Source organism: Ornithodoros turicata, chromosome 2 (assembly GCF_037126465.1).
Source record: "Ornithodoros turicata isolate Travis chromosome 2, ASM3712646v1, whole genome shotgun sequence".
Lineage (NCBI taxonomy): Eukaryota > Metazoa > Arthropoda > Arachnida > Ixodida > Argasidae > Ornithodoros > Ornithodoros turicata.
The window spans coordinates 86,569,520-86,597,428 of NC_088202.1; the positions used below are offsets into that span (position 1 = coordinate 86,569,520).

A 27,909-nucleotide genomic window follows, 5' to 3' on the forward strand; every position below is an offset into this window, starting at 1 on the left:
CCAATCTTTCGATGCATGTTTAAGAGAAGAGGTATTCACAGAAGATATCAACTCCAACAGTATAGCCCATTGTTCATACCCATACAAAACAAAGAGCTGCTCATAAAGACGTCTCACTTCCAGATAGTGGCAGTGTATGATGGGTTCCCGAGCTTTCAAGCATCGCTATCCTCTGTTTCAGCATCCGTACCTGTGAAGAGATGTGGTGAATTAAAAGGACACTAGTGAAGTAGTTTCCTTAGGAAATGGTCATGCAACTGCCACAAAATGATCATGCAAGAAGGTTGGCCCCTTGTGCCTCTTTATGGTGAAGTTGGTGGGACTGCTAAACAACTTCACTACATAGATCAGTATCTTCGTTATTTAGCAGTTAATGGGGCGCAAAACAGGTCGACAAACATTCTCCAATTATTATGATCAATGAAAGATCGTAGCTCACAATATCCAAGCATGAAACTCTTTTGCTTCTAGCGAGCATCTTTAACATGAAACAATGTTATTCAAAGAGCGTAATCCGCGTGAGTCTCTCCTTGTCCTTGGAACCTGGTCACGTCACCATGTTCCAAAGTATAGCAACACCAAATTCTAGGCGGTGGAGGTGGGGGAGATTTCGCTCTTCTAGCCAGTGATGGGCCCCACTGAGACAAACTGCAGCTTGCAGGGGAACCGGTTGCGTGAACATCGCGGTGACCTCGCGGAGTAATACAGCACTAAAAACATAGTGCGCATGTGAAATGGAATATTGAGCGTTTTTTGGTACGGTTTGAAATGGCTATCTTGAATTTGACAAGTGGGAATATGTTTAGAATTGACCTCGCTTCTCGAAATTACAACGAAATTAATGTATAGGCGTCCCACATTCTAAATGGCTGATGATGCGCGACGTTAAAATGATGTGTCGCTATTGTAGACAGGACATCGCAGGGCAGGGCATGAGGGCGAAGAAGTGCAGTGAATATTCAGTCGGTTTGAAGGCATTATTTTTTTTTTTTTTTGCGACAACAACTTTTTGAAAAGTTCACCGTCGGCAACATATCACAATGCATTTAAAAAAAGTGCGGCTCATATACCTGTCTATTGCCCCTTTAACAGCTTCAACCACATATAACCTACAGAATGCTTTTGTGAACAGAAACAGCTGACTCTCACTGAGAATGCACTCCTGAATTATAAAGGTACACCATAGCAAATGCTTTCTTTTTTACAAGTGGACTGCATACAAGAATGTACGAACTTAATAAAACCATTTAACAGCATCAACATCTTCGTGTGCATATGTCCTTATCCTTTGCCACTTCACGCTTGTTCGGCCCTCCCCCAACTGCGTCCTCTCTTTGTGATGAAGAACATAACTGCTTCAGAAATCCTGAACATCTTTATAAAATCCTTACGTTTCTATGCTTCTACTTTGAGAACTAGCTTCTGCTTGCCATGGAGCGTGAATTTTTTTAAGTTTAAGCAGTTTCAATTTTATATATCTTTCACGTTTTTGTGTCAAAAATTTTTCTTTGCTACATCAGTTCCCTCATTATAACTGTTTTCACTACATAGGGAGACAAAAATAAACAACGGCATTTGTAGCCATTTAGTTGGGACCACAGGTTTTTCTCCACTATGTGCTAGTTCACTCTATCAAGGTTCTAATGCCGCAGCACTCTGTTTCTCAGGCTACTGTTGCACGTGCCACATCCAGCTTAGCTCTGTATCCGTCACATGCTTCTGAATGGCCAGTGCAATTACTACTAAGCCACAATAGCTACAGACTTAAGTTACAATCACTACAGTCAGCTAATGATATTCAAAATCATACATTTGATTCCCAGCTTACTACAGATGTTGCCAAAAGTCTTTTTCAACCAAGCTGCATAATCTCTGGAGTGTCCAGTAAAAATGAACCACACATGCACATCTGGCTTTGGTTCGGGTTTTATGGTGCTGTACACGCGAAGGTACCCAATATTTTGATCTCAGTCACTTAGTGATGGGGAGAATGCTGATTCACCTAAAGAACCTGGCTGATTCATTCTCAAGCTCATATTATGTTGCATACGCCAAGCATGACAAACAGTGCAGATGCTAATGCCCTATCTCCAAAATCACTGCAACAACATGGAGAGGCATTCCCATTCATGACAGCTGGTACCTGAGGTTCAATTTTAAAAACTATGTTACAATTTTAATGTTTACTGAAATATTTTGCAAGGTAGTTACGATCAGTACAAGCAATTGTGACATCGTTTCAGTTTCAATTTGGGTTTCAATCTGCTCACTTAGGGTATTCATGCACTTTCCACGCATGATCGACATACAACCAGAGGAGAGAACGAGAGGAGGAGAGGAGGAAAGAGTAAACTTACCTGAGCATTATGCCTATCAGTCATGGTGGTTAGCTGCTGTTCTAGCCTTTTCACTTTGGTCTGGTTTTTCTTTTTGGCTTTCTCAAATACTCCAACCAAGGCACTACAATTTGAAAGGGAAAGCAAACACTGGTGCATACTCATTACCAAAAGTAACAATAGCTACAGGACATACAAGCTCAGTGAACAAAACTCTCATAGCTATGAGACATACTCTACCTATTTGCTCTCTTCAAGTCATTCACAAACTCAGATGACTGTTGTGCTCGAAGTTCAGAATTCTTCGTAACTTTCTCCAAAGTTGCAAGAAGTTCCTCCATCCGTCCTTTGAGCTTCTTCTCTCGTTTCTGTGATTCTGCTAACTCCTGCACATCTGGACTAAGGCCCTCCTGATGGATAAAAGTTAGGCATTAGAGGACTGTACAGGGGGGATCTCACCCAACCAGGAACCAAGCTTTTTATTTAAAAAAAAAAAAGTGTGTCAGGCTCTACAGGGTTGCAACCATTATGGCTAGAGGACGCACAGTCAGCCTACCAGCATCATATACCTAATTAGCGTCAGAATTATTTTTGCAATACTCAACTACCTAATCATTAAGTTAAGACCATTAGATTTTATACTTCGTATTAGATGAAATTGTAGTCAGCAGTATAAGAATGTTTATTGCAGAACACGAGGAACCCAGCGCATTTTAAAAGAACCTCACAAGTAAAGAATAATAAGATTACCACTTTTGCTGTTCTTCCCTGTAGCCTATCAACAATCTGCTGTAGTTCACGCTGCTCCGTTTTGAGGTGGTTGATGGTTACTGTGCAGGCTTGCTCCCGAGCTTCCCAGCTACTTGACTGGAATTCTAAGGCTACTTTCTCCTTTTCTAACAGATAAACTTGAGCTTTCAATTCTGCTTTCTCTTCCTGGAATATAAACAGGCAGAGAGGTGACATGAAAGAAGTTATGATAAAGAGATTAACTTCACGTTTGCTTTATCAACTTTGCTAACATGTACTACGTGCAGCTGAGCTCTTCAGCCGTGACTGAATACTGCGCATATATTTAATAATCCAATTCAATGTTTGAATCATATTATCGAGTTCTTGATTTTGTATCACTAAGCAGAAATTACCTAAGGTATTTACTTGCATAATTTACACACTTTTTCTCCCCCCAAAAGAATGCAAAGTTGGGGGTGCACAAATTGTGTGGGAACGTTCATTACGATATTCAAATGACGCAAAATTTCAAAATTTTACTGTGCCGGTCATATAGGCTCTCGGTAGAGCCGACATTGACGTTATCACTGCATTGCGCAAGTGCGAAAGAAGTACCCAAATACCACGCAACCGCCGACGTCGGAAGGCAAAATGCCGGCCAACTACCGCTCATGTACCGGTTAAATACGTCGAGATGCTGCTGGAAGACGCCACTAGTCGCACTTGACAACCGAAAGCACGCTATGTTCGCCATGCTGTAAGGTTTGTCATAGCGTGTTTGTCCAGCGTGTATTTCCGCATTTTGTAGTTCGAATGACAGTATCGTCCATCCCGTCAGTGGACGATCGCCCGAAAGTGTGTGCAAATCAAACAAAAGCACTGCAATAACTTCGGTACCACTGACGGCATTGCGAAAAGCAATCGCCAGGGTCGCTGAGACGCGTGCGCCACATATCCGCGGGCGAAAACGTGGGTGCACAAATTACGGGATTTTTTGGGTGGCAGGGGTGGCGCAAATTATGCGATGGCACAAAATACGTGAGTAAATACGGTATCTCACGTGTGTAATTCATAAATGCAAGTGCAAATACAGTGCAATCCCGTTAATTCAACCTTGAAGGGGATAGAAGATTTCTTAGGATCAAGCAGAGTCCGAGCTAAGGAAAGCTGCACCGAATGAGGGCATGATGCGTGGCAGCGCATACTAGCTGCGTGGTCATGTGGTTTGCTAGGCGTTGCCACACATTTGCAGTCACGCGATGCCGGAAACATAAAGGACTCATTCATTGCAAAATATTTATGTATAGGCAAGCATCAAAACATCTCAGGGTAGAAAATAATCTGTTATATTTATATGCGGTCGCATTCGTTTCTTCAGCCATGACTCAATCAACATCGTTCACAATGTTGAGCCCAACCCAATTCGAGTATATCGGCTGTCATCCACGCCCTTTTGTTGGCTGTATAGTCAGTGGGAAAAGGCAGAAAAGCTACGCCCACCATCAAACACCAAATTAAATGGGATACAGAATAGCCATACATTTCTGTCGTGTCAGAAAGTGAAAGCAACGAGAGTAAGTTTCGACCAAATAATCTGGTTTCTACATCATCCACCAATTTTCCTCTCACAGAGAGCGTTGCAGGTGTGTGGATTAAGTAGACAAAATACGGTACATCCACCATTCCAATATAAGAACCCCGTTTAGGTATTCAATTTCACTGTTATATAATATGCGGCCGAGCAGCATTAGGGTACATAAAGATATGATAATGCACAATCGTACTGGGTGCAAGCTCCACCACTGGGGAGGCAGGTGCTGGCGTTGTTTCTGCATAGAAAGTAGGACCATGTGACCCCCCCCCCCCCCCCCCCCCCCCCCCTTTGCTTCAGCACATGCACGCAGAATGCAGAGTTCATGCTTTTAAGTTCGCCATTTCAATGTTCTTTCTTATTCTGCTCATTGTCTAGTGCCCACATTGCATATTTTGACCTTTTCTTGTCTCAATGTCTCGATTTTTTGCCACTCAATGAGCCTCTTTCGTGGATTAGTTCATTCACGCAGCATGAGCTGTGGACAGATCCGCGATACAGCGAGGACACTTAATGGTGAAAGGAATGAAGAATTAAAAGACAAAGAAACAACGTGCATCCTAATGACAGGCATGACCATGAGATGTTTCGTAACTACCACGGTGGTAACTATGTACTGAAGCACCTGCTTTTTGAAAAGTGCGTTTTTCATTCTGGTGGTATTCCGGTGGTAATGACTGCATAGCGCGTGGGCCGGTGCTTACCGTTGTACTGCTTTTGAAGAACAAATATCCTGTGACATGCACACAATGAGCTTCCTCTAATGCTAAACAAATTTCTTATTAGGTGACATCTAAATGCAGAAAAGCAGACCCACTCCATCAGTCATCGGTCCTGAAATTTAATACTGTACCTTGTTTAAGTATTTCAGGAACATATTTATGCAAAATAATTCCTGCAAAGAAGCTGAACAGGGATGCAAATTGTCACAAAATTAACACATTAAAGGAGTAGTGAAGTGACACTTAACACGGCTGAAAACCCTGTCTCATTTGTCAAACTGTCCATCAGGAGTTACCATGCAAAATATTTTCGCTCAGCGGTGTACTATAGCTGCGCAATCGAATTTACAAAAACAGTCGGAGAAAGCGGCTGTGGACGACTGACACGATCCTCGCGTGACCATGGCCCTGTGCTTTTTTTTTTTTTCTTTCTTCTCAGCTCACGCGAGTCACTGAGCTAAAGCCCTTGTAGTACATGCTTAAGTTGTGCCGCTGTACATCACAAGTCATGTGCCGGGGCCCATGTTACGACTACGATGTCCTCTCTTTCTGTGATGCACTCTTTTCATGAGGGGAGGATTTTTTTTAAAGGTGTGGGGAACAGAGGCCTCGCGTGAACTCTCTAGGTCACCTGCGCTCATCGTTCTTTCGCAGGAGCTCGTTTTATTCGTTGCAGAACACTCCGCAGCAGAACTCTAAATAATTTGGGGGGTCACTTTAGTGCTCCTTTAAATCCCAATAATCTATCACCTTCTGAGTTGAACAGTTTGTTACTTAAACCAAGACTTTTTATTTCCAGATGTGTGAAGGGAGATCCTTAACATGCATTGTGATTTTTAGAAGATGACACAAAGCTTACAGAAAATCATGACCATGTAACTACAAATTTCAGACATGGTTCAAAAGGATGTCACCAGGAATTAGCATTCGCTTGTCTATCGTGCAAGCAGAGGATTCCACGACGCACATCTGTGAGCTCATACAGGAAGCTAGACCAGATCAGTGAAAGAAAACCTTGGGAGATGTGACGCAAATACACTGAGATCGTACACACAATCCTACTTTCCACATCAGGGATACCCTTCGGACAGGCGTTACCACATGACCTCACGCCATACCATGAAGGTGTACTGTGCATATGTTGTAGAACTCACTTTTATGGCTGTGAGCTCCTGCATAAGTACAGCATTCTCAAGATCCAGTTTGTGCGCATCAAGTAGGGAAGGTGCACCACGAGCATCAATATGCACACTTTCCAGTTCAAGCACAGTGCTCTGCACTGCGGTCCGTTCATTTCGGAGCTGTCCAATGTAGTCTCGTAATCGTTGCTCATCTGCTTTAGTTAATTCCCCATCACAACTGCTTGATGTAGAGCTGGTGGTGCTGTGAACAAATAAATGAGCATGTACAGTCACACCTGTTACAGCAAAACATGATACAACGAAATGATGGACAAAACGAAAGTCTTTAGCTGGCACCTCGGTACAACATACAACGACAGAGAAGTTCCCAAAACAGCATTTACTCTATCCCTAACACATGCCCAAAGGTAAAAGAGACGAGTAAAAGGAACAAGTACGGAAGTGCTTCTATTCTGTCTCCCTCGTAAACCATCCATTGTCGGCAAGGCAAAAGATCGTCTCTTGTGGGGTTCGCAACCGACTTGCATGTTATTGGGCAGCCGGCAATGATTTACCCTGAAAGGGAGACGCAAGAGAGGGGAGGTGGCTGCCGCAGTGCAGCCAATTCGTGGAATGCAGTTTCTGGTGCAAGTATGAGCGATCTGCATGGCAGCTTGCCTGTTCGTATCATTCATAGCGACGCGAAAAAGTGTTCATACTATACCGAAACGTCACACGACATATATAAGGTGCTCTGGCGTGGACTTCAAAAAAATACCATGATCGTATGCAATCGCAATTCTACTCCGTATACCGTAATTTTTGGCGTATAACACGCACGCTAAACAAAAAAAAGTTTACAAAATAGGCTGTGCATGTTATCTATGAGTGCACGCTATACATCGATACATTTCTACATAGGACCGCCAATGACCCTCTATAACACTCACAGTGAACACACTGGCATTCTCGAAGGCATGCAACTGACCTTAATCCTTGAATTCTGACTGACTGATTTTACGCCTATAATGCTGCGCCCCGAGAAAACGTGACGTAGATCGTGAACAATAGGGTGTCACGGTACATAGAGCTGTGCTTGGTGTATTGCTGACCATCGCTGGAGATGCCAAAATGTGTATGGTGTGCGTTTGCTTCGATTAATGAGTTTGCAAGTGTCTAACACTAATGTCGCATGCGACAAGAGCACTCTGCAAGGTGCATGTTATACACAAAAAATTACAGCATACGTTGCTTGCCCCTTCACAATTTGTGACATAAACCTTTTCAAATTTCATCGATGTCGGTACAATGAAATATTCAATACAATGAACGAAATCACAATCCCCGTGAATTTTGTTACATCCAGTCAGCAGAAACTGTCAAGATATATGCACAAAACAGCTGTCATTTCAGGTTGTAGGGATGAAAGCTTACATTGAAGATTATATATTTGACTATGAGTGCACAAAACTATATATGCTGGAATTGCGAACACAGTTTTTTATGGTAGTTAATGGCATGGGCTGATCATCTTACTTCATGAAACAAATCACTGGCAATGAGAAAGCTGCCAACAAACAAACACGTGTGCCCATATAGGCCTTAGCGTAAAACAGTTGAAAAAATTTCTCAACCTTGTGGTATGGCTGTGAGACGAAACATCCTCCCAAGGACTGAGAGCACAACTTGAGGGCGTGACAACGCCATATTGGCGATCAAGTTTGTGCAGAAATTGTTTTGCCATGCTCTCTGCAACTCGCCTGTTGTCCTGCACTCTTTGAAGAAGACACGTGACTTCTTGCTCTTTTTCACAGGACTCCTCAACTGCGTTCAAAAAGTTAACATATTTTGCAAACCTCTCATAACAGTCGAAAAATGCAAGGACCAGGTGAGCATATCTGGCAGTAAATGTAAGCGTGAAGTACAGAGTGTGTGTAGACAAAGTAGCCCCGCATTTACACACGTAACGTGGTCCCTGCTCACCGTACAATCTTCCGGTGGCGCACGACAACGCATTTGTGTGATGAAAACCAACAACAAAAAAATGTGGTAACCGAACTCTGTGTAACAAAAAAGTTAGCCATGCAAACTTTTATCTCTGTTCATCCCGAATTGCCTATACCGATGTAAATATGGCGGCCTTGGCACAGTTGCACCCAGCTGCCGCTAGGGATGCCACCGGTGCAGAAACCGAAACAAAATCTCATGTGGCTGCTTATGTGCTTGTGGAAGTTCATTAGCGCGGGAGTCTGAGATTCACACCTAACGAAGTGTCATTTCATTTGATTGGACGATTTTGCGCCTCTCTGGTGATACATGGCACATGTCTGCACCCATGGCACCCCTAGTGGTAGTGCGATGCAACTGTGCAGAGACTGCTGTGCCCCATTGACAATGCAGAAAGCAAAGTTTCCATGACAAACTTTTTTGTTACGCAGAGTATGGTTACCACGATTTTTTATTTTTTTTCATCACATACATGTGCCGTAGTGCATCACCTCAAGTTCATATGGTAAGCAGGCAACACGTTACATGTGCAACAGTGGGGCTACTTTATCTGCACACACCCTGTACATGTGACAACACTGAAATACTATTCCTGATCCCATTACACCAGCAGATGTACTATTGTGGTGGTCTGAGACCCCAAACCAGAGACAGATACTGACAATGCAAGGAAGATTTGCATTCAACTGAGACTGTTCCTAGGTGCGGTCTCAGGGGTCTACAGGGTTTGCCTGCCAGTCATTCCAGGCTCATTAGGCAGTCAATTTGTCTCTTAGTGTCTATTGCAGATGCTGTGTAGTTTCTATGCAGTTGTTTCCCCTTATCATCTGTGGTCTGTGTCTTCCTCTAGCACAGAAGGACAAAGCTGCATAAGCTCCAGCAGCTCTCAATATCCTGCTAAGTGAGTAGTGCCAGAAGGGTCCCGTGAAAGTGTGGAGTCGGAACACTCATCAATGCCAGTTACAAAAAATAACATCCTATGATACTGTAAGACCAGAATTTTACTCCCAATTTTCAAAGAACGTAAAACTCGAAAACACAAGGCCCTATTTGTGCAGTCGTGGCAGAATGCAGTAGAATTTACTTTTCTTTAATTTATTTTTCTGCAGAGTCGACTATTCAAGTTTGTGGGAGAATTGATTTTACACCGCTGAAAGTTATGGGCGTTGAAGTCCCAGATCGGACTTTGCCTTCTGGAACTAAGGAAGATTTGATTGGCTGTAACACAGGAGAGGTTAATCGATGACAAAACCAAAATAACCAGAAAATGAGCACATATACAGGGTGTCCACGCTAAGAGTAAACAGATTTTTTAAAAATATATATAACACTTTTTCCAAGATGAAATCAATTGCAATATAGCATATGCTAAAGGGCACTCCCTAGCAGGGCATTAGCAAAGTCCAAAGGCAATGTCTTAATTAACTTTCATTAATTAACTTTTTAATTATAAAGGCTACAAAGTTGTCCCAATGAGAACATCTGTTCCTTTCGGTCACCTGATATCGTAGCCGTTTTCAGAACAAAAATCCGTTCGATAGATCGCCCGCAAAAAATTTGTGAAGGAACGCCATTTTTTGCTTTATTTTGTTCATTGCGCTTCTTAGAGGACACGTCTTTCTTTCACCGCCAATGTGAGAGGGACAAAGTGCACACTATCGCCTCTCGCGTCCTGGAAAAAGATTAAAAGGAAACAGAAAATGCAACCCAAGATAAGGCCAGTTCCGATAGAGTCACCCGATACATTTGTTTTTGTTTTGTTTCCGCAAGTTAAAGCTCATCTTCGACGCATGAGGCGGCACCGTGCTCCTTCCCCCTCTCCCGTTGGGGATGAAGGAAATACGCGTCTTCTAAGAAGCGCAATGAACAAAATAAAGAAAAAAATGGCGTTCCTTCACGAATTTTTTGCGGGCGATCTATCGAACGGATTTTTGTTCTGAAAATGGCTACGATATCAGGTGGCCGAAAGGAACAGATGTTCTCATTGGGACAACTTTGTAGTTTTTATAATTAAAAAGTTAATTAATGAAAGTTAATTAAGACATTGCCTTTGGACTTTACTAATGCCCTGCTAGGGAGTGCCCTTCAGCATATGCTATATTGCAATTGATTTCATCTTGGAAAAAGTGTTATATATATTTTAAAAAAATCTGTTCACACTTAGCGTGGACACCCTGTATAGCTGTTTGGTCCTGCCTACTTTGAGAGCTGCAGATACATATTTCCATATTTATCAGTCTCTGAAAGGCACAAATGGCTCATCCCATGCTCATTTTGTTGCTATTAGTGTCCCCAGAAATCGGCCTGTGGGAGGGGGGGTACATGTTTATGGAAGCAAGTTTAACGGTGTATGCATTGGTAGCCAAGCTGTATTGGGCGATCTCAGAAATTTCAAGGGGTGGGGGCATTTTGCAAAAACCAGGGGGGTGTAGGGACATCCATGATAACGTCACTGGTTGTCCCATCCCATACCCTGAATTCACCCGAGCGACATTCCCCGGAATGCTACAGAGGAAGATGTAAAAACACATCAAGACGAAGTCTGTCATGGGACTTTAACCATGCCCAAGTACATCTCCAAACAACAAGTGAATAACTCTACTATCTGGAATATCACTGCTCCATAGTACTCACAACCACTGTGGTAAACAATATCTTATAACATAGATGGGTAGAAATCCAGCGAACCGGTAGAATGTAGGAAGGGAGTTGCCTCAGGACAGAAGCCGCCGATATTTCGAACAGAGACTGTTCTTCTTCTGGGCACCGTCCTCATCATTGGCATGGTATTTAAAGGGTTAGGTGTGACGTGTTTAAAGGTTCATGCGAATTGTGGGTCAACAGCCCGGAGGGAAGAAAGGTTCCGTACGGGTTTTTACGGCCGGAGTGAATGGCTGCTTTGTTAGAGTGTGGAGGGGATTATTTGAACGTAGTGATCTAGGCTACAGACCGGTTACAGAAAAATGGAAGGTTCACGAACACGTGGACGAAACGGGACAACAGGCAAGAATTGGCAAGCATAGCGAAAGATAAGGAGGTTAGTGGTTACGTGGGGAAAATTCCAGAACCAGCAAAGGGTTTTTTTTTTTTTTTTTTTTTAATATTTGTAATGCAAAGTTGTGGCATGCAATAAAGAAAGTAGAAAGCAGTGGCCATGCATAACATAACAGATGATAATGGAGGTAGAAGGGAAAAGCATATTTTATTTGTGAAGTGTTTCTAGGGTGCCTTGTGATTTGTTGATACCGGACGGGTGAAGAGCGTTGAACTTGTATATGAGATAAGACTCCCTATCACGTCTGTCACGTGTGGATCTAAACCCGGTTTCTAGAATATATAGTTTAATGTTGTCAAAATTGTGACCAGGAACGTTAAAGTGTTCGGCGACTGCTTTGGGGAGTTTGTTGGACGTGTCGGTTCTGTGTCCGGTAAGGCGGTTGTTCATTTGTTGGCCGGTTTCACCAATGTATTGCATAGAGCAGTCGCCGCATTCAATGCAGTATATGACATTGGAGCTTGTGCATGTGAATGCGTGGTTAACGGGGTGGGTGTAATTGCTCGCAGTGCTTTTGATGGAGTTAGCGTGTTGAACGTGCTTGCACGTTTTGCAGCGCGGTAGGTTGCAGGGTCGTGTTCCCGTGTACGGGGTGCTTGTTTTGTTGATTTTGGCATTGACCAAGGAGTCTGCCCGGTTTTTTGCACGTCGGTATGTCACCTGTATAGGATTTGTGAATATATTGCTAAGTCGGTCACTGCTTTGGAGGAGGGGCTCGTGCTTCTGTAGAATGGCTTTGATGTTTGGAAGTGCGTTGGAATATCTTGTGATGAAGCTTATTTGGCACGCGTCAGGATTTTTTCGGTTTTCCAGAACCTCGTCTCGATCGAGTGTAAGTGCCTTGCGACGGAATTCGGTTAGGAGGGAGTCTGGATAGTCCCTTTGGGCAAGTGTACTGCAGAGTTCGTCAAGCTTCTCAGCGTAATCTGTGTCGTTTGAACAAATTCTGCGTAGTCTTACACTCTGCCCATTAGGAATTCCAACCTTACAGTGACGCGGGTGGTGACTCTTGAAGTGAAGGTATTGTTGTTTGTCAGTTGGCTTTTTGTACAGGGTTGTGATGAGGTTGCTGTTGTCTAGTGATATTGTGGTGTCGAGGAAGTTAATTAAGTGAGTTGACTGTTGTGATGTGAACTTTATGTTGCTATGCGCGGTGTTCAGTAGATCTATGAACTTTTGAAATTCATGTTCCCCGTGTTCCCATATTATCAGTATATCATCGATGTATCGAAGGTACACCGTGGGTTTCAATGAGAGGGCGCTGAGAACTTTGTTTTCTAAGAACCCCTTCTTAGAAAACAAAGGGGTTCTTAGAAAACAAAGTTCTCAGCGCCCTCTCATTGAAACCCACGGTGTACCTTCGATACATCGATGATATACTGATAATATGGGAACACGGGGAACATGAATTTCAAAAGTTCATAGATCTACTGAACACCGCGCATAGCAACATAAAGTTCACATCACAACAGTCAACTCACTTAATTAACTTCCTCGACACCACAATATCACAGACAACGGCAACCTCATCACAACCCTGTACAAAAAGCCAACTGACAAACAACAATACCTTCACTTCAAGAGTCACCACCCGCGTCACTGTAAGGTTGGAATTCCTAATGGGCAGAGTGTAAGACTATGCAGAATTTGTTCAAACGACACAGATTACGCTGAGAAGCTTGACGAACTCTGCAGTACACTTGCCCAAAGGGACTATCCAGACTCCCTCCTAACCGAATTCCGTCGCAAGGCACTTACACTCGATCGAGACGAGGTTCTGGAAAACCGAAAAAATCCTGACGCGTGCCAAATAAGCTTCATCACAAGATATTCCAACGCACTTCCAAACATCAAAGCCATTCTACAGAAGCACGAGCCCCTCCTCCAAAGCAGTGACCGACTTAGCAATATATTCACAAATCCTATACAGGTGACATACCGACGTGCAAAAAACCTGGCAGACTCCTTGGTCAATGCCAAAATCAACAAAACAAGCACCCCGTACACAGGAACACGACCCTGCAACCTCCCGCGCTGCAAAACGTGCAAGCACGTTCAACACGCTAACTCCATCAAAAGCACTGCGAGCAATTACACCCACCCCGTTAACCACGCATTCACATGCACAAGCTCCAATGTCATATACTGCATTGAATGCGGCGACTGCTCTATGCAATACATTGGTGAAACCGGCCAACAAATGAACAACCGCCTTACCGGACACAGAACCGACACGTCCAACAAACTCCCCAAAGCAGTCGCCGAACACTTTAACGTTCCTGGTCACAATTTTGACAACATTAAACTATATATTCTAGAAACCGGGTTTAGATCCACACGTGACAGACGTGATAGGGAGTCTTATCTCATATACAAGTTCAACGCTCTTCACCCGTCCGGTATCAACAAATCACAAGGCACCCTAGAAACACTTCACAAATAAAATATGCTTTTCCCTTCTACCTCCATTATCATCTGTTATGTTATGCATGGCCACTGCTTTCTACTTTCTTTATTGCATGCCACAACTTTGCATTACAAATATTTAAAAAAAAAAAAAAAAAAAAAACCCTTTGCTGGTTCTGGAATTTTCCCCACGTAACCACTAACCTCCTTATCTTTCGCTATGCTTGCCAATTCTTGCCTGTTGTCCCGTTTCGTCCACGTGTTCGTGAACCTTCCATTTTTCTGTAACCGGTCTGTAGCCTAGATCACTACGTTCACATAATCCCCTCCACACTCTAACAAAGCAGCCATTCACTCCGGCCGTAAAAACCCGTACGGAACCTTTCTTCCCTCCGGGCTGTTGACCCACAATTCGCATGAACCTTTAAACACGTCACACCTAACCCTTTAAATACCATGCCAATGATGAGGACGGTGCCCAGAAGAAGAACAGTCTCTGTTCGAAATATCGGCGGCTTCTGTCCTGAGGCAACTCCCTTCCAATATCTTATAACAGTGGTCCTTAAACTTTGTATGCCCAAAGAACACTTATATCTTTGTTGGCATAGCGAGGAGCCACCCCAACCCACACATAACAGCGCACATTCGTACAACTATTCACTAAGATGTCACTAGAAAGAACACATTGCAGATTCTTCTGGTGAAGCTTGAATTCATACTGAATGTGTTACTCGTAGTATATACAGTAAAGGCTATATTCGGTAAAAATGGAGCAACTTCCCCGTTGAATTTCCACATCGCACCCGTGCATGCTGCAGCGCGTGTGTGTAGATGCTTCTTATGGCTACCGTTATACACATCCCATAATGTTGTACGACTGGTTGCGGAACCCTGGGGTCCACACAGAACCCAGTTTAAGAACCCCTGCCTTGTAACATTGCTGCGTAACAAAAATAAAGGAACGTGGAAACAGACCTGGTGTGCCGACAAAGCCTGCAGCACGACAGTTAGCAAGCACCAGTGCTTGCTCTGTCTCCACAACATTAAGTAACGTGTCAAAGGCTTCCAATGCACGGTCTCCATAAGCCAGGGCAAGCTGAAGTGCAGTATTGTTTGATTCGTGCTTTCCTAATAGTACGCTCAAGCGGTCGCATTGGCCTCGACTCTCCTCCAGTGCCAAATTCAGAAGATCGTTCTGTGACCTCAAGTGTTCAATCTTGCTGCTGAGTCGCTCAGTTTCAACCTGCACGTGACAGAGGGGACAGTGATGAACGTAGTGGTCTCCCACAAACCCAAGCGCATGTACAATGGCAAGTAGCACAACAGGTGAGTTTCTTGCACACCTCAAATTCCCGAAGGTGGCTTTCTGGCACTGGTGAACCCACAGAACGCAGTGACTGAAAAATCTCCTGAGTTTGAGACTCTTCCTGAAGAGGCTGCACTAACTGTTCTGCAACTTTGCTGGATGAAATCTGTGAAAAGTGTTCATCATGATGACAATTATCAGTCACAATTTATGATGACATATCAACCTGTAAGTTGTATTTAGTATACTTAATCACAATATCTGTAAACTGTGCCTGTACATAGCTCTAGGCATCAAATGCATGGCCAATCTGAAAAATTTTTTATAGTGGCAAATGTGATGTAAAAAATATAACATAAATTAACAAAATCCAGGAAGCTGCAATATATTTGTTGTCACAGATGACGAGTACCATACACTACAAATTGCCTAGCTACAAGCTTCATATTATTGCAAGGTGCACAGGAATGGCAGAAGGTTGATATGTATATTAAAGCAGGGACCTGCAAGCACCTGCTCCTAGCAATATGCAGTACAGCAGTCTGGCATTTCACACCACCTCATCATGCAGATGTGAATGGTGATAAAATATCACCTTTGCTGTCCTGTTTCATCATCAGGTTTTTGTTTTCCAACTGTTATGGCAGCTAACAACAAAGCAATACGCTTAATGGAACTTCTTAACAGATTTTTTTGTAATAGCTTTGGAGTCATCCAGGTCATTTTCCACTGCACTTGTACTTCAGCAGCAGTAACAGCGTTTCCACTAGGTTCACAATCCTAAAAACCTACAAAGGCTTTAGCGAACTTACAAAGGGGAGGGGCACTAAAAGCACTCTGAAACACTGATGCCTCAAAGAGCTACAGTGAAAATTTAAAGGCAAAAAGGGAGCCTGAGGACTGGAATCGGGTATGTCCAGGAACAGAACAAGTCATGCGTAGGACAGACAAACAAACAAGAACTACAAATAAATTCAAAGCCCGTTAATCATATTCATTTTGACATCTACCAACGTCGTGCCCTGGTTGCCAATGACATTCTATGGTAATTCAGAAGGCCCACACTGCTGTATGCAGTGACAGACAGGCAACTTGATTAATTATTGTAGCACTAACGATTGGTCAGCATGTACTTCCAGTTGACAGGTACTGCAATTTTGACTCGTGCAATTTTGGATTGCACTACAAATCAAGGTGTGCGAATATTCGAGTTCTCGAATTCGAATCGAATATCAAACGCTCGAACTATTCGATTCGCGAATCGAATATCCAATATTCGATTTTTCGAATATTCGACTATTCTACGAATATGAACGACACAACCCGAAAGTGGGCTTCACCTGATGCTTCCATGCATGAGGTGAAGCCTGCTTTATGAAATTGCCATTGCTGCAGGACCAACACAGGCCAGATGGTGTTTAGTTTAAGATAACATTATCCAAACTTAGTTTTGTAGACATTGTCTGTGGAAGGGATGGCGCCCCTCCCACATACAGTTTAGCGGTGCCGACGGGGGACTTTAATTTGATGTTTGTGAGGTTGCCTTTAAAAAGTTAGGACTCTTGAGTAATAACTACAGCCCACAAACAAGAAGGGTGTTTTAAAGATGTCCTTTATGTCTAAAATTTCAGCAGTGCAACTTCCTCGGGTGAGAGCACAGAAACTAAAGGGTGTTCATGGGGGCAAAGCTGGTAGCAGGATGCCAATTTGTTTGTTTCACAAATGGCCTGTGGTTGTCTGAAACAATTACAGCCTCATCCGTATAACATGCTACTGCCTGACATAAAATTTTGAAATGAAGGTAACCACTCCAGTACTCCAGTAAATGTAGGCTCACCTGAAAAGCAGGAAGCACTCTGATGTAAAATTGAAGAGTAGGGGCTTTAAACAGAAGAATTGCATGTCTCTCTTGTGACAGTTAATGCCAGAAAAGTTACACTAAAGTCATGGGCCACAAAATGGAAACTTTTAGTGTGAAAGTCACATATTGTGAATTTTGAACGCATATTTGATATTCGATTCGGTATTCGGAATTTTTACCCCCATTCGATTCGATATTCGATTCGACTTAAAATATTCGGATTCGCACACCCATACAATTGACAAATATTGTTGTCAATTGTTAACACATTGTTGGACTCACTTCAGGGAGTGTTCAGGACACTGCTGTACCTGGCTCTATCAGGAGAGCTCTTGCAAATGCATGCTGTTGTGCCATCGTAGGTAACATACTCGAGTGAGTCAGTCGCGCATGGGGTTCCACAAGGAATATATTCCAAATGTCTATGCTGCATGTATGCTCTAAGTTGATTAAACAAGATGGCAAAGCACAACAGACATGAATACCAAACTTTGCAAAGATCTGGGGCAGTTCACAAAGTGCTAGGACCCCTCAAAAAACAGCAACGTAAATTGTGTTCCACATGGCCATGTTTCATTTCTTTCTTTTGTGTACAGTCATCAAACTCCTCCCCTTAAATTGCATTAAACCTCTGGGGTTTACTAAAGTTACAATAATAATACTAACATAACGTAATAGAATGGTAGCAGCACGTTGGTAAAACATATTCATAATAGAGTGCAGAGAACGACACATGCAATGCATAAACAGACTGATGCAACAAGCACTCAGCAAGAGAGTGCTTGTTGCGTCGGTCCATTTCTGCGTTGCATGTGTTGTTCTCTGCACTCTATTATGAATAATACTAACGCTCCATCACTTTTGAGTTTTCTTAGGGGACATAGCCGCACTTACCCCAAGAGAAGTCATCTCCGAACCTAGTATTTGACAATCGCTGCCCTCCAGTTTGCGAAGACGCACACGCTCTGCTATCTTGGCAACCGGAGTCTCATTACTTGGACTGAGCTCTCCAGTGGTTGTGCTACTCCAGTGGGGAACTGTTGGGGAGCTCCCGGCTTGTGAGCCCTGAGCACTCTGCAGCTGTAGTTTGCTCTGGACCTCCCTCACCTAAATGGCCAAACCTTTCTGTAGCACACAATACATACAGGCGAGAATACGTGTAGCGTGTGATAGCACGGAAACACTGCAAACTTTCAATCGTACAATGTTGGATGACGGCTTAATCAATTTAGACATGGTATGGAATACCGTAAAACACTGTAAAACTGTGGTTTCATCCATCTTCTAGTCTATGCGTCCAGCTGCAGAAGGACTAGACTACTCATACTGATCATGATGTAATTGCCACGGAAGAATACAGTGGTGAGGAAATTGTCTAGAGCTATTACAAAGATCCCGACAGAAACTGGGAAAGTGAGTATAGTGACAGCAGCAGAAGAGATGCGTGCCACCAACATGAGTACATACTCACCCTGCGTTGCAGTCTGTCCCTATCCTCCCGTATTCCTGAAAGTGCAGCTTTAGTACGATTGAGTTCAGTTTCTTGTCGACTGAGCTGGTCGTGTAAGGCTAAATTTTCTGTGCGCAGAGAGAGAACTTCTTCGTGATATTGTGACATTTGAAGACTATGGCACGATGTAGCCCTGTTTTCTGTGTTGTACTTTCGATGTCTTCCTTCTTGTACACCCTGTCAACATATCAATACATTGTACAATGAAAACCCCCTTATAACGATATACCTCATAAAACGATGGTTTATGATTTTGACGTGAAAATATACATTGTTTCATGGAGAAACGACCCGCGTACAGCGATGAAGACCGCAGTTCCGAGTACTCGTATAACGATGTCTCACTGCGAAAACCGCCGCGATAAGGCACAGTAGAATCTCGATTATACGAATCTCACGGGGTAGCGGAAAAAATTCGTATCATTCACAATTCGTGTCAAAAGAATTAAACCGAAATAAAAATTGAGGCAGGAAAATAGACAGCAACTGTTCATTTTCTGGTACTGTCAGTGAAAGAGGTCGGTGGTAACGCTTCTGTGTCTCTGTATTTGCCCAATGCTGCTCAAATTCGTGAAATGCTTCAAAAGGCCCAGCACACGCTTTCCACCTGCGAGTCGCGCGACAGTGTTCTAAAGCGAGTTTCTCCTGAAGCACGCAAGCGTTAGGTGAAGCCAACTTGCGGAATGGTGACGTGTAATGTTGCCAGAGGTTGCCCTGATATGGTTCCCTGGTTCCCTCCACGAGTTCTGGTCGCCATTTCCCCAAGTCAGTGCGATGTCACACAGCTTCGCGTTAGTTGAGCATCTGTTTCTATTTCTTTTGCTACACGCGGGGTGGCGTGCGGCTTTTCGGGGACGTGCTATTTTAGGTCAACCCTTGTTTAACGATGTACCCCGTAAAACGATGGAACTCGCGATTACCGCCAATATCGTTATACGCAGGTTTCCCCATATCAATAACGTGTGACACTGCTGTACGATGCAGGACAAGCAAACGGAAACTCCTTCCATGAGTTACTTGGCTACACTTGGCTTGGCTACTTGGCTCTACATTCCTCTGGTGTGATAACACTTGTGTTCCTTGTGTTTCCATACTTAAACCTGACATGTCACATAATAAATCTATCAGTTGTAAGATAGCAGTTGTGGTGTGTATACTTCCTTCGTCCTCGTCTTTTGGCTGCTTGTTCTGTGAAACTATGTACCAACTACCCCGCACTTCTACCTACTCTTCTTTACATGGCTAGCTATACAACTGAGAGTTACCTGCTTTCATCATAAGTGCAAACACAGTTAACACATAGAGACTTGTGCTTTAGGGTCAAAAACTAGAGTTGTGCGAGTAGCAAAATTTTCATTGCGAATAGTTTATGAATATTTCCGAATAATTTCTCCAGATGGCGAATCGAATACGAATATCAGAAAAGGCCCAATTCGAATAATTTCGCGTACCTCATGGTGAAATATTTTGTGGTGTTGTGCTCATTAGATGATGTTCTGCTCCAAACACGTGAGCCTTTTCAATCAGCATAACATATCGTGAGAGAAGTGTTCCTCTGTGTTGTGTATGGTGGACTGCTGTAATGGGATGAACTGCATTGGGAGTTATCAACATGTTCCATGCAGCCTGCTTTGTGTGCATCTCCTCATTTCTATGTTTACATTGTAAATTTCCTGTACTTTTTTTAGAAGCTGCACATTTCCATCTGTTACTGAACTTTGAGAGTTTTTCTCAAAGTTGGGAGTACATTTATTGGAACTCGCAATGCCCAGAGTACAGTGTTGACCATGAGCTCAGAAAGTTTGTAGACTTCAGTGACAAAATATTGTAAACAGTGTAAAGCGGGCTTCACCTAACGCTAGAAAGTATTGAGGTGAAGCCGACTTGCAGAATGGCGCTAACGATACCTACTTCACTACTATATATTCGGAAAATATTCGAAAATTTCGAATACTCAAAATATGTTGCGAATTACATTCGAATAGCATCAGATATTCGTCTCATATTCGAAATTTATAATATTCGCGCAGCTCTACTAAAAACCCAACAAGTAATTCCCGAAAAAGCCAACGAATGCCAGTGCCAGGGGTTGAACCTGGACCCTCCTGAATACTGGTCAGGGATGCTACCTTTACATGAATTGGGGAGCCTCAAATAATTGGGACAGACAGGTCATACACGCCTTACACCCCCTACCAGTTAAACCCGTTTGTACCCCCAATTTGCATCGTGGTCACATTGGTAAAACTTAAAAAAAACCTCTGAAAACAAGATTACTAAAGTGTAAGTTCAGCTACCGATACATGCACTGGAGAACACTAAGCACTGCACATTCAGCACAGCTGCTCGGCATCTCGTGTTCGTCTGAAATGCTAGATGAGCCCTTTATGTTCCACCCAGAAATTTGCTTTTTTACCTGGCATGTACACAAACGGCCCAATTTTTCCCTATTTTCCGGGTTAAGTGAAACCCAACTTTTGACCCCCCCTGCCCCAAATTTTCAAAAACATAAAACCCAAAAAACCGAGCGGCGACTAACACAGAATGTGCATATGTGAACTTGAGAGTTATTCCGTCGACCTCTACCTTATTTGCCTTTTCGTCGACACTTTCATTTTCACCAAGGCCACTGCTTGTGTCCTCGCCTTCCTGATGTTCATCTTGGCGCACTTCAGTATTGGGTTCCTCTTCGTGCAAATGCCGTGAAATTTCTGCACAAGAGGACAAGAGCAGGTTGCCAAGTGAAGGCCAAATAACTATGTTGTCAACTTACCTTTATCACTAACGGAGTCACTGGCCAAATTTTCGTTGCTTGTACACTGGCTGAGTATATCACTAATTCTCGAATCGTCGCCAGACTGCTGACTGTACTCATCCTCTTCCCTGTAACACAGCAATAAATGAGATGAATTGCTGATGTCTGTTGATTACAAGTGGCTACCAGGTGTTCCACAAAAATCCTCTAGCTGGATAATTAAAACACAGTTGACACTATTGAAGAATTTTCTTTTTGGTAAGTTCCTTGAGACATCAGTTAAGGGCTGACCAGTGAGCAACTCACTTACATATGCTGATTAATTAAATTAAACCTTTAAATTTCAATTTGGGTGCTTTCGACACTATTTTTTTGCAGCACCACCCCATGCCTGCAATTCTGGATAAACCACTGATGTATTGCATGTCAGAGAAATAGCCAATGAAGGCCAATTTTGCAAAAGCTAGAAAGACACAGCTCAGTCCCCTGTTCATAGTTAGTGCAATTTTCAGCATTACAGTAAGACAGAAAAGCTGAATGCACAGAAAGATATTTTGCGTGAGACCCGGCAGGTGCATGTATGCCACAAGTAAGTTACGTACTTGATAACGGTTGCACGCTGGATTTCAAGCTTCTTAGACAGCTCAGCAATGACACTGTGCAGTTCTGTAATGCGTTCTTCATAACGCTGAGCCTGATCCTTGAGTCTGCACTCCCTTTCTCGAGACCGGTGAAGACGGTCAGTGTGCAGTTGCCGCTCAAAGAAATCTCGTTCCCGAGATGTTCGTTGCAGCTGCGACGTTAGCTCATACACTTCACATTTTAAGGATGACACTGCTGCCAAGTGTAGCTGAAAGCAACACAAATGTCCATCAGGCACATCAGTGGCATGATGCTATTTAAACTGTTGAAAAGCATTAAATAAGAACATTGCACTGCTTAGCAAGCATGTGTAAACATTTCCGTTGTGCTTTCGTATGAACATCATATACACCAACTACATTTCTCTGTTCTACATCATTCTGCTTGGTAGCTTCTGTTGTTGACCCACATAAAACTATGATGAGGACAGTGCCCAGAAGAACAGTTTCTGTTCGAAATATCGACGGCTCTCGCCCTCAGGCAATTCCCTTCATACTTCCTTACGGATTCGCTGGATTTCTACCTGTCTACATAAAACTTCTATGTTGTTCTGTAACTGTGTGTACGTATAACCATAGCTATCCTGCTTTAGAGGAGGCTGTATTTCTGCGCTTTGTCTCGACCCATACAGTTGTTTTAAGGATGCTGGCATCGAGATGTTTTACAGACAAGCTTTATGTTGATATTAATATCGGCATAATAACAGAAGTTACTAGAATCGCAATTGCAGTTATTAGGGCTGCTGTATGAAATTCAGGTAGCTATTCTGACTTCCCCTTCTAGATTTTGGCCAATGACTTTGAAGGGCTAAAATACTATTGAAAAACCCTTGTAGGAAGTAAACACTGTTTTCTAACATCATATTTTTTTTGCTGGAGCCTCTTCCACATAAGTACAACCCCATTCTTTCTGATAATGGCTGTTTATCACAAGGTGCTGATACCGTAGTACTGTTTACTGGATGCTGCACAAAAGGTTTTTTTGCGGAGATTGCTACAACAACTGAGAATACAAAGTACTGCATCATACAGAATTCAATTTTCCTTTATCCAGCTCTCACAAGCACATTTGATCCTCTCCCTCTCCTATCTGACCGCTGGCTTACAACAGTGTTTTTAGCTGTGCTTTCGAACGTGTCCATGGTGCGTTGTTGTGCATAGCCTCGTACAGCTCTACAGCTTTACATCCTTACATCCTTACAAAATCCTTACAGCTTAAGTATCACGATGCGGTGTTGAGGCTAGTCTGCACTATCGCATTCAAACACATCCGCGTGTGTCTCCCACATTCCTTTCACATTTCCGTCCGCACCTTTGCAAAACCTGTTTATTGGAGATGCTTTGTAATCCCATAACGCTGGGCTATGGAGCCAATCATGCGCACTCCTGTCGCACAGCGTGTGTCGCCTTGTGTTGCTCTGCCTAAAAGTCGAGCTCACTCAACCCATGTGTCCGCCGCCTGTGTAGGGTTATGCGTGGGTTCACGGATGGATGGATCGCCGTCAGATGCAGTGAAACGCAATAGCGCAGAGCAGCTTTTAGTTGTGTCAACATTATTACTGTATCATTTGCGATAGGCGTCTAATTTTATCGGCCCCTATTATATTTGGCAAGATTTTTGGCTTTGATTCTCAGTGTGGAGACAGGTACTGGGCACCAATCTAACAAAAAGAAAGACAAACGAGACCCTATAAGCACATGCCATCCATTATCTGTGAAAGTTCAGTATAACATGAATGGTCTTCCTTGTAAACATCAGACACCATCACAATCAATGGACTATATAGGGGGAGTTAGTACATATTCATAATGAAACTGCAGCAATAGACTATGACAAACGGTTACTAAGACGAAGTAGACAGGACACCTGCAGACTCTCAACTGGTGAAATTTAATCAACACAATGTTTATAAACAGTCGCAGGCAGGTTGCACCTACCTGAAACAGCCTGAAAAAACAGGAACCAAAATGCTCTCAGCTGAGGAAAACATGTGTATCCCGAAAGTTAGCGAGAAATAACAACAACAACTGCAGCAAGTAAGCGGGTCAGTCAGGTGAGAGCATTTTGGTTCCTGTTTTTTCAGGCGGGTGCAACCTGCCTGCGACTGTTTATAAACGATGTGTGTTGATTAAATTTCACCAGTTGAGAATCTGCAGGTGTCCTGTCTACTTCGTTTTAACCTTTTGTCGTCGTCTACTGCAGCAGTTCCATTATGGACACCATCACTTCTGAATGAACAGATGGTGTGTTGTCAGGGGGCGACATTGGAGGAAGCACATCAAGGACGAGAGGTAGAAAGGGAGGAAGAACGATGGGGAGGAACAAGAGAGACAGGAGCAAGAAAAATTAGAAAGTAGGCAAACAGGTGTCACGTGTTTGAGCTTAATCCGTGTCTTAAATGTTGCAGAGCATGATAGCATATGTCAAACACATTTTGTAACATGCATAAGCAAACGATGCCCAATGGCATTGTCGGACCACTGCTTCGCGAACCAACATCACTGGTGGACATGTCTGCCGTCATGTCAGAACAGCAACATGTTCTGGTATTTACACATTCACTTTTTGCGTGTGGCTATTACACAATTTGCTGCACAGCTTAGGTTGCAGGCTAACTGTTGAAATATCTGTCTTACAGATCGTACTAATACATCTCTTCAGAAACTGTTACAGTTCCCTTAAAGAAAAATGAGTTGAGATATTTTGAATGCCCTATGGCTGCTATTATCAGCTGCCTTCTTTTAATCCACACCTTGTTAGCCAGCTCAAGAAGGTCACCAGAATCACCAGGGATGGAACCTCCTGATGCTTCAATAAGTTTCTGCAGAGTGTTGGGTTCGGGGCTAAGGTCCCTTGTACCAGAGTCAAACTCCCAGCTGTCATGTTTCTCAGAAACAGCTCCTGGAAATAAAGGCATATGTGAGAAACAGGGTTTCTTTCTTTTTATAAAAAAGCTATGAGAGCGGCATGATCACCATTTTTTCCGATGAGTTGCACGGCCAAGTGGATATCCTCTTGAACAGAGTATCTAACTACTAGATGACTAATGAATAATAATAATTAATTAACTTTTCAATTAGGGGCTTTTAGGCAAGAGCAGGACAACAGAACGGGAGACAATCCACGTTGAAAGCCGTCCCGTTCTTTAAGAATCCCGAAAGACTCTATCCACCGCCGAATTTTGCTATGCAAATGAGGTGAAACCAAAACACCATGCATCAGGAGCTGTGGGGAAAGATACTCGGTACGTTCGCCACTGATGTCGTACGGGGGCGTGTCTTGTTGTCTGGACTTGTTTTGTGGCGTGAAGCGAGCGCCTTCGAAGTGCTTAAAAAGCGACGCTGCTGTGAGAAAGGGGGCTTTTTCCTGCTTATCGGCTAGATGGTGCGGAACGGGGAATTCTTTTGATATATAATAAACTGTCGTTTGCATTGTATTTCTTGCATTGCACCTCTTTGGCCGGAAAACCGGCGGTGGCCCTGGTGAGTGGGTCTCGCCTGCCCTTGGAGGGCAGTAGGATTTCCACAGCGCACAGAGAGTATTTGACCTTTGCCGTCTGCAGGTTAAACGGGCCAGAGTGTGGTGATCTCGGCAGCAGATCAGCGCCTATTCCAATCATCTCCATCATTCCAAAGCATGTGGCCCTCCGACATGGAATTAGCGCTGTCCTCCCTGAACTCCTCATGTGCGCGGTTTGGTACAACAACGTACATGCTCGTTTCCGGATTTTAAAAAATAGAATGGCTTTTAACGGGGATTGTCTCCCATTCTGATGCCTCACCTTTGTCCGAAAGCCCGTAATTAAAGAGTTAATAATGAATTTTAGGTAATTAGTCATCTAGTTGCTATGTACTCTCTTCAAGAGAATGTCTGCCTAGCCACATAACCTACCTGCAAAAACGGTATGTATGTTGCTCTCGTAGCTTTTTAAACGAAGTCTACAACAACAACAACAAAGAAAAAAACTGTAGTGTGGCTACTGACATGATGTAAGCACAGCAACACTGCAGCATGAACAAGCAAATCACAAGGTTTCTTCAAGGCAGAAGGAATAGAGGCAGTCACCCAGTATTGTGTCGTTCTCTTCTTTCCACTGGGGTTCTCCACTTGGTTGCCGTAGAGATGTCGGTTCGGCAATGCTGGGCGTTTCCTGATCCTGATGAGTGAGCGTGTTTATCTCATTCATGAGTTGCATGCGCCTCCTTAAAAACTCTGCATACGATATGCGTCCCTCTTCGTCTGCCCCTAGTTGTTCCATAAGTTCACCCACGCAGTGTTCCAGGTTCAATTGCTGGCAGACAGCCAACAGGTCCTGACTGAACGACACATGGCAAAACACATTGAATGTTGAATACGCATGAAAACATGCAGTGGTGTGGGGCAGCTTTCGGGACAAGAGAATACTGACACGTGGTTAAGGGACTGAACGTATTCTAGAATTGCTCGAAATGTTGTACAGCTGTGCCATGAACGTGCACCTTGGTAATTTTTCTCTGTTTATCGCAGAACTGAGTTTGTTTGTAATGCACTAGTCATAAGGGGGAAACAAACGCAGGGTATTCAACAGAATTTCACTACATATTTATAACACTTTCGGACAGAAACATGTCTATATCAATGTGCATGCGAAACAGTCCCCTGTGCTGCATCACAGCAGTCCATATTTTCTGGCAATGTACCCTGCCGTAGGAGAATGCTTCTGGAATACTTAACGTTTCTCTTAATCCGGATACATATATTAGACCACAACTTGTAATATGTTACTCGTCGCCGCAACGAACTTCACACAAGGCAGGTTAGGTATGGATGTTAAACTCTTCACGCTTAAGGCTATGTAGAAAATTTGTTGAAATGTCCGCCAGACGGTGAGACCAATGTCGGTTTTCGACAGTTTTGGAGCCACAGCATACCTGTCAATATAGCCATCTCCATTCCCATCGCAGGTCTGGAACAGCCGCCGAATCATCTCTTCCTCCGGTGTCGAACCGGAGTCACTTCCACTAGATTCGCTGTTGATATCACTAGCCATTGCAGTGTTGCTCCATGGATGTGATGGAAGTTACAGTAAGCATTAATGCTCCCGCATCCTCATCAGCGCTCAACAAACACCATCCATCCTCTGGATGTTTACACTCCGTTCAGCTCCCACATACCGCGCAACATTTCTTTTCCGATGCACTAGGCATACTTTCATTCGGTCCATCTAGATGTGGAAACTGGCTTCGTCTGCAGCAACCAACTCATTTGCTCACAGTTAATTTCGCCTGAACGTAGAATATGCTACGGGAATTCAGAAATAACAAGTGTACAGACACACAGACGGATATAGACACTGCGATCGCGGCGCCACCACAGTTAAACCGAAACTGGAACTGAACAAAAGGAGTGGCACTTGGGCGATGACGGAAAAAATACACAGTCCAGTCTGGTAGCAGTGGGAACACAAGAAGTCCAGGAAATTAAGAAAAAAAAAAAGACTTGAGACCGCATCTTTTTCTGAATCGTCTTTCAGACAATGATGAAGTTTGTAACGGCGCACATGTCCATACAAGCAACGTGCCGCCACTGCGACAGGCAGATGACCAGCTATATTTCAATCCGATCCACCATTCGGCATCCCTTCGTTCATTCAGCACCTCCCCCCCCCCCCCCACACACACACACAAACCACCCAGAACTTAGTGGACAAGTAGTAATCGTAGTTGGGTTTTACTGTAAAAAAAGGGGGGTCACTCCCCCGCGCCCATCCCTGGGAACGTTTCCCCTGTGTGGGAAACGTTCCTACAGGTACCCTACAGGTACCCTTCACTACGCACTTCAAGAAAGAATTCCTCCCACCCCCAAAGTGAGGGCCTGGATCTGCCT

The 27,909-nt window shown here is 43.5% G+C and overlaps 1 protein-coding gene across 1 annotated transcript; it reads right to left on the minus strand.

Moving 5' to 3' along the window:
- On the minus strand, positions 1-27,384 carry LOC135385671 (colorectal mutant cancer protein-like). The gene is made up of 16 exons (XM_064615124.1): positions 26,955-27,384; positions 26,110-26,360; positions 24,797-24,945; positions 22,005-22,252; positions 21,421-21,530; positions 21,234-21,358; positions 18,609-18,824; positions 18,032-18,244; positions 15,314-15,442; positions 14,946-15,213; positions 8,137-8,326; positions 6,536-6,764; positions 3,087-3,272; positions 2,577-2,746; positions 2,358-2,460; positions 1-190 (listed from the first exon to the last, which is right to left on the minus strand). The coding sequence occupies exons 1-16, from the start codon at positions 27,071-27,073 to the stop codon at positions 101-103; spliced, it is 2,796 nt and encodes a 931-aa protein (XP_064471194.1). The 5' UTR covers positions 27,074-27,384; the 3' UTR covers positions 1-100.
- Positions 27,385-27,909: the final 525 nt, after the last annotated feature.